Source organism: Orycteropus afer, unplaced genomic scaffold, assembly GCF_000298275.1.
Source record: "Orycteropus afer afer isolate SDZICR_OR568_19922 unplaced genomic scaffold, OryAfe1.0 scaffold00081, whole genome shotgun sequence".
Classification (NCBI taxonomy): domain Eukaryota; kingdom Metazoa; phylum Chordata; class Mammalia; order Tubulidentata; family Orycteropodidae; genus Orycteropus; species Orycteropus afer.
In genome coordinates, this window is record NW_006921668.1 from 5,066,384 (window position 1) to 5,076,766 (window position 10,383).

Here is a 10,383-nt window from a genome sequence, read left to right on the forward strand (position 1 = left end):
AGGGATTGTGGGGCTGGTGCGGGATCGGGCAGTGTTTCGTTCTTCTGTGCATGGGGTCGCTATGAGTCGGAAACGACTCGACGGCACTTAACAACAACAACAACAGAGCCTGGCACTTTGAACTTGGACTTAAAACCTCCAAAATGTTAAGAATAAACTCCTGTTTATTAAGGCCATCCCATTTGTGGTATATTCTTGTCAGAGCGACACTAGGTAACCAGAACAATATCTTTGCCAAAAATCAGTATTCTATTTATGTGTAGTTCTATAGCTGAACTCTCTATTGCCTTCCATTAATCTATTTATCTTTATGTTATACTGTTGTTGCTGTTGTTGAATGCCAGTGAATTGAGTCTGACATATAGAGAATCCAGTGTGACAGAGTGTAACTGTCCCTTAGGATTCTCTTGGATATAATCTTTACACAAGCTGATTGCTAGGTCTTTCTCCTGCAGAGGCACTGAGCGGGTTTGTACCACCAACCTTTCAGTTCCCAGCTAAGCACTTCACTAGTGTACCACCAAGAGTCCTTTATGTCATGCTAAACTGTCTTTATTACAGTAGCTTTGTAATAAGACTCTTATTGGTGGTACTCTATGATTTTGTTGTTTTTTTCAAAGTTGTTTTGGCTGTACTAGGCTATTTGTATTTTCGCATGCATACATTTTAGTATCAGCTTGTACATTTCTACAAAGAACTCTGATTTTGATTGACATTGTGTTGAATATAAAAATAAATTTACAGAGAATTAACATCTCAGCAATATTTAGCCTCCTGACCCATGAATGTGGTATGTTGTCTTAGTTGTCTAGTGCTGCTTTAACAGAAATACCACAAGTGGATGGTTTTAATAACCAGGAATTTATTCTTATATAGTTTAGGAGGCTAGAAGTCCGAATTCAGTGTCAGCTTTAGGAGCTGGGTGAAGGCCCCTTAACCCTGGGCTGTAGCTCTGCTTCTTATTCCAGGCCCACTGGAGCTAGAGTCTTCTCATAATTCATGCAGCTGCTAGTTGCTCAGGCTGATGAACCCAAAGTTGGCAAGTAGAATGGCACAATCCCAAGGTCAACAGGCACACAGCAGGCCACTGGTTCAAGTCCAGGAACAATCCCGAAATTGGCAGGCAACACAGCAGGCCACTGAATGAAGACTCAGCCAAATGCAGGATCCAAGCATATCAAAAAGCTAGAGACCTTTCTCAAAGCCTCTCCTGTACTGGAAGCAGGCCACCCTGAAGGCAGCTACTTAGCTGCTCACAGCAGATTCCACCGTGAGGTGATTACAGTCTCATCCTGGGGAATATCTACATTCAGCTGCCCAGCCACTCCAAGCCATGGCTCAGGCAAGTTGACACACAACTTTAACTACTACATGTGCCTTTCCATTGTTTTAGTTCTTTAATATTGCTCAGCAGTGGTTTATAGTTTTTAGTGTATAGATCTTGCTCATCTTCTTGGCAGATGTGTCCTTAAGTATTTTATGTAAGTGAAATGTGAAAGTTTGAAAATACTGATTGTTTGTTACTGTGAGTTGAAATTGACTCAATGGCAATGGGTTTGGTTTTGGTTTAGGATTATATCCATAGATTGTGCCTAAACCAATCATTGGGCAGAGGAGACTAATGGGATTACCATGATGGGCTTAGCCCAGTACATCTCAAGGAGTGGTCTCCAGACTAGCAACATCGGCATCATCTGGGAACTTGTTACAAATTCTTTGGCCCCACCCCAAACCTACTGAACCAACTGGTTCAGCAGTTTGTGTTTTAATATGCCTTCTTGGTGATTCTCATGCCCCTAAGTTTGAGAACAACTGGCTTAGACTAACCTGTATGTGAGCATCCTGGGAAACATACCTGGTTTTGAAAAGTTCAGGCTTCTATTAGCAAGGAAAATAAGAAGCATTGTATTTAGGAAGGTAGGACCCAGGAATGTGCATTTTTCTTGTTGTTAGGTGCCTTTGAGATCATTCCAACTCATAGTGACCCTGTGTACAACAGAATGAAACAGTTCCCATTCCCATACCATTCTCACAATTGTTTCTGTGTTTGAGCCCATTGTTACAGCCACTGTGTCAGTCTGTCTCCTTGGAGGTCTTCCTCTTTTTCGTTGACACTGTTTCACCAAGCATGATGTCCTTCTCCTGATTCCTCCTGACAACATGTCCAGATACAAGAGACAGAGTCTTGCTGTCTTCGCTTCTGAAGAGGGTTCTGGCTATTCTTCTTCCAAGAGAGATTTGTTTGTTTTTCTGTCCATGGTATATTCATTATTCTTTATCAATACCATGATTCGAATCCATAAATTCTACTGTCTTCCTTATTCATTGTCCAGCTTTTGCTTGCATATGAAGCAGTGGAAAATATCGTGGCTTAGGTCAGACACACCTTAGTCCTCAGAGTGACATGTTTGCTGTTTAATAGTTTAAAGAGGTCTTTTGCAGCAGATTTGCCCAGGGCAATACCTTGTTTGATTTCTTGGCTGCTGCTTCCATGGGTGTTGATTTTGGATCCAAGTAAAATGAAATCCTTGGCAATTTCAGTGTTTTCTGCATTTATCATGATGTTGCTTATTGGTCCACTTGTGAGGATTTTTGCTTTCTTTGTGTTGAAGTGTAATCCATAATGACGGCTATAATCTTTTATTTTCATCTCTTAGTGCTTCAGGTCCCTTTCACCTTCAGCAAGCAGGTTTTGAATTTTTAATTAATCAATATACTCCTGGCAGAAGCAGGGCTATTGAAAGATTGATATGTTAGAATTAATGTGTTTGTCTGTCATCTTCATCTATTATAAGAGTCAGATCAATGCCTCTTTTGTATGACTAGTTTTTACATTTTTAAATGATAGGAAAAAAAACTATACAAATAATATTTTGTGACCTACAGTTATATGAAATTCAACTTTCAGTGTCCCTGAGTAAGGTTTATTGGAACATAGCCATGCTCATTCGTTGACATATTTTCTATATCTACTTTCTGGCTGTAGTGGCTGAGTTAGATAGCTTACTACAGAGACTGTGTGGCCCACAGCCAGACATACTTACTTTCTGTAAAGAAAAACCTTACTGACCCTTGAGCTGTAAGAATATATTTTGTAAGAATAATATTTTATAACAATAATGTATACCAAAGAATAATATATTCTCCTCTCATCTTAGATAACTGATATCTTACCCTAATAAGTAGAAATCTTGACAGTAAAAGTGTGAATAATGAAGTACAAGTTACTTAAAGAATGTGTGCTAATTAAAATTTCAGTAACTTTGTTTAAAGGAGTGGTACTTTAATAAGATTCATAATTAGAATAGAACTTAGTATAACAAGGTCAATTACAGTGATGAGGAAATGGGAAGGCAGTGTTTTTATGACTTGAAGTGCCTCAAGGTGGTTTTAATACTTCCTGTTACTATGTAATATTGTAGATACTAAAAGTGAACTGTTTCTAAAATATGTCTTCTGATGCTGTTCATTTGGTTTTAATGAGAAAGAAGCATACCAAGCTAACTGTAGCTTTGAGACAGGGGAAATATATGATTATTGAAGGGTTCAAGGGATCAAGGTTGTACTGACTTTTACTTATTTTTAGACTTATTTTTATAAATACAGGTGAGAATTGCTTTGTTTCCCATGCCATGTTTACATACATTAGCCAGAGTTCACATATGGTTCTGTTGCTGAAGAGAGATGAAAATACTTATTTCTAGAAATGTGTAGGGAGGTAGAAAATCATCAGGATACCTTTCAGGGTTAGTTCAGTAACAAAAATCCCCAAGTCTCCAACTCTGAGACATTATTAAGGGGAAGATTGTTAAACATTTTCTTGAAGTCTTTCCCACCACCCTGTGGAAATTTGATATTCTGTTGAGGATACCAGTTAGTACCAGTTACTCTTGAGTCAATCCCAACTCACACTGAGCCCACCCCCCCACCCTATTGTCTCAGAGTAGAACTGTGCTGCGTAGGTTTTTAGTGGCTGAGTCTTCGGAAGTAGATCATCAGGTCTTCTAAGGTGCCTCTGGGTGAGTTTGAACTGCCAACTTTTGGGTTAGCAGCTGAGCTTGTTAACTGTTTGTACTACCAGGAAACTCTATTTGGGAATATTTGCTCATTAAAGATGATTTTTGGTACTTGGAAATAATCAAATGTGAGTACTGTTTCAACAGAAACAGTTAAATATATGTTGTTTTTTCCAGGAGAGGGTTACTTTCTATATGCCTATGTAATACCTATAATATATATTTCTCTCTCTCTCTCTTTTTAAGGTTGTACATTAGCTCCTCAAAGGCGTTTGCCTCATCAGAGAAATCCATGAATCCTTTGCAGTGGTGTAGACATGTTCTGGATAATCCAACTCCCGAGATGGAAGCAGCAAGACGTTCCCTGTGCTTTAGGCTGGAGCAAGGTAATTTTGAACCTGTTTATTTACATTTTCAAGTTCTTGCCACTGTCAGCTGTTTTGATTGTTCTTTTTGGAATGCAGGCAGTTCTCAGGTCATGAACATATGATTGGCAGACATTCATACTTGCCCTTTAATATTATACACATTTGCCCTCACTTTGAAACGATTTCACCAACCTCTCTTGGCGGCAAACTTTTCATCATGATCACCTTCACTTGATGCACATACAGCTATTAAATCACTGAAAAGGCTTTGTGCCTTTTCTTGCTCTAAAGTAAGACTAAACAAGACCTGATGCACCTGTTTCAAGTAACCTACAAATTCTACTGAAATACACACTTTGGAATGCATCTCATTTGTGACCTTGGGACTACCTGTAGACACTTAAGTTAATGGAATTCATTTCACATGTATTATACAATAGAGTTTCTCAGTACTTTGTGCATTTGGTTTTGTGTTTGTTTCTAGCCTTTTTTTTCTGGCTTCTTTCAATTTGTATTAGAAAATTGGAACATTTTTTTCACCTCTGTTTTTGCTTTCTGTTTGCAAATATGTCAGTAATAATAGTCTTAAAATCTGTGGGGTTGGCAACAAGCTTATATGGCTAAATTGTAAGGTAGAAATACATTCTGCACAAAACTGGGTTCCACTTGGAACTCGGTGATGACCTTCTTCTTGTTGTTGTTGTTATGTGCCGTCGAGTCGGCCCCGACTCATAGCGACTCCTCCTTGGGTTTCCGAGGCAGTATCACTACAGAAGTAGGATTGCCCAACCTTCCTTCCGAGGAGTGGCTGGTGGGTTTGAACCGCCAGCCTTCTGGTTAGCGGTCAAGTGCTTTAGCCACTATGCTACCAGAGCTCCTCGGTGATGACCTTACTGATTTTTAAACTCAGTAATGTTCAGTACTTAATGTTTAGTTGGATGTGTAAATGAAGTCCTAACCTTTACAAACTGGGATATAGTCTTCAAAAGGTATGAGATATTAATTAAACTTCTGTTAGTGTCTATAACTTGAGTAAGGGAAATTTTAGGACAATTGTAGAAGAAAAAACCCAAAAAGGAATGAGTAGTATTCAGCTTCTTGCTATTTCTATAAAGTAGACAACTGGTGTAGTGCCTAAAGGCATCTGACTGCTAACCAGAAGGCTGGCAGTTCAAACCCACCAGCCACTCCTTGGAAGGAAGATAGGGCAATCTACTTCCATAGTGGTACCCCCTCAGAAACCCAAGGAGGAGTCACTATGAGTCGGATCCGACTTGACAACAATGAGTTTGGTTATGGTTTGAGACAACTTAAAGCTGTGAGTTTTTTACACTTTTGGCTTACCTCTTGGTATCTATTTCATTATCTAGTAATGTTGTTTCTATTTCTCAGACTGCTTGCATCCAAGTCACACAATGAACTTCACAGTGCATACTTTTTCTTAATTGTGGTAAATTACATAAAACATAAAATTAGCCATTTAACCATTGTAAGTATACAGTTCATTGATGTTAATCATATTCATGATGTTGTTGATTTCTTTGAAAAATGAAGTGTAAATTTCTTCCCCCTCCAGATTAAAGAACCAGAATATTTGAGGGTAGGGCCAAGTGGCCCTTAGAGGTTCACCAGGTGATTCTTATGTACACTGAAGTTTGAGAATCCTTCCTGTCAAACTCTTCAATCATAATGATTGATTATAAGATGTTTGGACATGAAAACAAAATATGTTGTTGTTAGGTGCCCATGAGTCACTTCTGACTCATAGCTGCCTTATGCACAGCAGAATGAAACACTGCCTGTTCTTTTCACAATTGTTGCCATGTTGGAGCCCATTGTTGTAGCCACTCTTTCCATCTTGTTGAGGACCATCTTCTTCACTATCCCTCTGTTTTACCAAGCATGATGTCCTTTTCCAGGGGTTGGTCCCTCCTGATAATATGTCCAAAGGTACTTGAGACAAAGTATCACTATCCTCACTTCTTAGGAGCATTCTGGCTATCCTTCTTCCAAGACAAATTTGCTCGTTCTTCTGTCACTTCATGATATATTCAATAGTCTTTGCCAGCACCATGATTCACATGTGTCAGTTCTTCTTTATTCATTGTCCAGCTTCCACATGCATATGAGGCTATTGAAAATACTATGGCTTGGGTCAGGCACACCTTCGTCCTCAAAGTGACAGCTTTGCTCTTTAACACTTTACAGAGGTCTTTTGCAGAGGATTTGCCAAGTGCAAATATGTCATTTGATTTCTTAGCTGCTGCTTCTCTGGGCTTGATTAGTCCAAGTAATATGAAATCCTTGACAACTTCCATCTTTTCTCCATTTATTATGATGTTCCTTATTGGTTGTGAGGAGTTTTGTTTTCTTTACCGTGAGGTGTAATCCATAAAGGAGAGCTGTAGTCTTTGATCAGTGAGTGCTTCAAGTCTTCACTTTCAGAAAGGAAGGTTGTGTCATATCCATATTGCAGGTCATTACTGAGTCTTCCAACAATCCTGATCCTATGTGTTCATATAGTGTAGCTTCTCAGATTATTTGCTAAATATACAGGTTGAAAGAATACAACATTGATGCATGCCTTCCTTGATTTTAAACCACAAAGTAGCCCTTTGTTCTGTTTGAACAAATGCCTCTTGGTCTGTGTATAGGTTCTCCATGAGGAGAGTTAAGTGTTCTGGAATTCCTACTCATTGTAATGTTAGCCATCATTTGTTATGATCCACATAGTTGAATGTCTTAGCATGGCCAACAAAGTGCGGGTAAATATCTTTCTAGTATTCTTTGCTTTTCAGCCAAGATCCATAAGCAATAATACCCCTGCCAAAGGGGCAATCAGGAGGCTGCATCTCCTGACCTCCTTTTACCTCACAAGAGGAAGACAGAATCACCATCAATAGCCCAAGGCCTATTCCTGTGAGGCCAGACATGCTGCCTCCCTCCAGCCCTTCCATCAACCCTAACATCAACTGTTCCTCCCCAGCACCCACCACCTCTCTGCTGGGTTTGATAATTCACTGCAGTGGCCACACAGAACTCAAAGATTATGGGATTTATTAGGGAAGCACCAGGCTACAATTCAAGGTCAGGAACAATGCTCAGTCTCTCTCAGCCTGGCATCTCTCAGCCAACAGTCTCTCTCAGCCTCTCTCCCAGCAGTGCCTCTCAGGAGCGTGATTCTCTCAGCAGCACGTCTTTCTCAGCCAGCAGTCAGATTCCTTCTGCCTCTAGCAGGGCTCCTTTTGAGCCTGGCAGAGTGACCACTAACCAATCCCAACATCAGAATTCTAAGCACCTGAGAGAGAGAGAACTTCTCTGAAGATTGCTTTGTGCTACTCTCAACAGAAATACCCTGTATGGGTAACTTTACCAATCCAAAGCAACTCAGTTGTTCATGGCAAATTCCACCACGGAGTTTACAAAGACTTATGGCTAGAAAAGCCATAGCAGGTAATTTACTGCACACAGTCCCTTATTCCATGCTGTCTGATTTTTTTTTTTCAACCATTAAAATATTGATTAAAATATTAATTAAAATATTAATTAGTTGATTGGCTGGAGTAGTAAAAATCATTCTTACTTTTTAGGCACAAAAAAAACAGGCAGCTGGCTGAATTTGGCCTACACAAGTCACAGTTTATCAATGTCTACTTTAAATCATCTGTGCAGTGGTTAAGTGCTTGGCTGCTAACCAAAAAGTTGGCGGTTCAAACCCACCAGCTGCTCTACTAGAGAAAGAAGTGCAGTCTGCTTCCATAAAGGATACAGCTTTGGAAATCTTATGGGGAAGTTATACTCTGTCTTGTATTCTTACCATGATTTGGAATTGATTCAATAGCAACAGGCTTCATTTGGGGTTTGAACATCAAGGCTGATTTTAAAATAGTGGAAGAGAGACTTTGTTAAATTTAATGTAAGTAATCCTAGTAGACTAATTACCTAGTTGTCTGATTTTTCTTTCATTGACAAGGACCTAATACATAAGAATTATGAGGTTAGTGGGGCTAAAACCAAACCAAACCAAACTCATTGCCATCAAGTCAATTCTGATTCATCATAGTGACCCCCTTTGGGTTTCTGAAGTGATAAATCTTTATGGAAATAGATTGCCCAGTCTTCCTTCCATGGAGTGGCTGGTAGACAAGAATTGCCATGTTGCAGTTCTATTCATAGTGTAATTTATATAAATGTCATGTAAGTTTGAGCAGAGAATAATTTTTTTCAAGACAAAGATTAGCATTTTAATAAGTTTATATATAAATCCAAATCCTCTTTTGCTGTGAGAGTAAAATGCTTTTGTTCCAAAGATTCAAAGTCTCATCATGAGATTAGAAGTAACTGATTAGAACAGGTTGTTCTTTGGATGGAAATTCTTTTTGGAAATTTAACTATAATTTTATAAAATACTATGTCTATAGTGTAAAGGGAACTCTGGTGGTGTAGTGATCAAAGCATTAAGCTGCTAACCAAAAGTTCAGCACTTCTAACCTACCAGCTGTTCCATGGGAAAAAGATGAGGCAGTATGCTTCTGTAAAGATTTATAGCCTTGGAAACTCTATGGGGGCAGTTCTAGTCTGTCCTATATGGTCACTATGAGTTGGAATGGACTTGATGACAATGGTTTGTTGTTAGTTGTTTTTTATAGTAACCCCTCCTTTGGTTTCCAAGGTGGTATCTCTATGGAAGTAGGTTGCCCAGTCTTCCTTCCAAGGGGTGGCTGGTGCGTTTGAACCGCCAGCCTTCTGGTTAGAAGTCAAATGCCTTAGGTACTTTGTCACCAGATTGTGGATATTATAGGGAAAAATAGCAAATTCCTGTTGTATCCTCTCATTTTCATTTTATTCTCTAAAGGCATCTATCTATTTAACCAAAACTATTTATTGTTTTACTTTTGTTTTTTACCTCTCTAAATTTCATGCTTCATTGGTATTGCTTGAGTTTGTTTACAAGTTTAGATTTCATCCATTAGCTTTCTACTGTGGATAATGAAGTTTTAATTTTAACAAACAAACAAAACGTACGCATTTTCTCTGCATCTCCTCCCCTTGTGGCAATTTGTCGTTACATGCTGTCCATCATTTCTGATACATAGTGACCTTATGTACAGCAGAAGGAAAAATTTCCCAATCCTGCATCATCCTCACAATTGGTTCTATCCTTGAGCCCATTGTTGAAGCCACTGTGTATGTCCATCTCGTTGAAGGTCATCTTCTTTTTCACTGATCATCTATTTTACCAAGCATGATATCCTTTCCTATGAACTGGTCCTTTCTGACAACATGACCAAATTAAGGGAGATGAAGTCTTGCTGTCCTCACTTCTAAGGAGCATTCTGGCTATACTTCCTCCAAGACAGATTTCTTCATTCTTCTGGCATTCCATAATGTAGTCAGTATTCTTCACCAATACCATAATTCAAATATAACAATTCTTCTTAGGTCTTCCTTATTCATTGTCCAGCTTTCCACATACACATGAGGCAATTGAAAATACTATGTCTTGGGTTATGTGCAACTCAGTCTTCAGAGTAACATCTTTTCTCTTCAGTACTTTAAAGAGGTCTTTCACAGCAGATTTGCTCATGAATGTTGATTGTGGATCCAAGTCAAATGAAATCCCTGACAACTTCAGTCTTTTCTCTATTTATCATGTTGTTGCTTATTGGTCTAGTTGTGAGGAATTTTGATTTCTATATGTTGAGGTGTAATCCATACTGAAAACTGTAGTCTTTGATCTTCATAGTAAGTGCTTCAACTCCCCTTTATTTTCAGCAAGCAAAGTCGTATTATCTGTGTATCACAGGTTGTTAGTGACTCTTCCCCCAATCCTGATGCCAGATTCTTCTTCATATATTCCAGCTTCTCGGGTTATTTGCTCAGTATAAAGATTGAATATGCTTATGAATAGCAAAGAAACACTGTTTGGTACATTACCGCGCACCTTTAGTAATAGTCCATTTAGGCTAAAAAGCTCTCAAAATAGGACTGGGAAAGAG

General features: G+C 38.9%; 1 protein-coding gene across 1 annotated transcript in view; it reads left to right on the forward strand.

The window, feature by feature from the left end:
- The window catches only part of SLAIN1 (SLAIN motif family member 1), a 119,373-nt gene that overhangs the window by 15,521 nt on the left and 93,469 nt on the right, over positions 1-10,383 (forward strand). Inside the window, exon 2 of the mRNA XM_007941509.2 lies at positions 4,263-4,402. Coding sequence (XP_007939700.1) covers positions 4,263-4,402 — 140 coding nt within the window. The remainder of the gene's footprint in view (positions 1-4,262; positions 4,403-10,383) is intronic.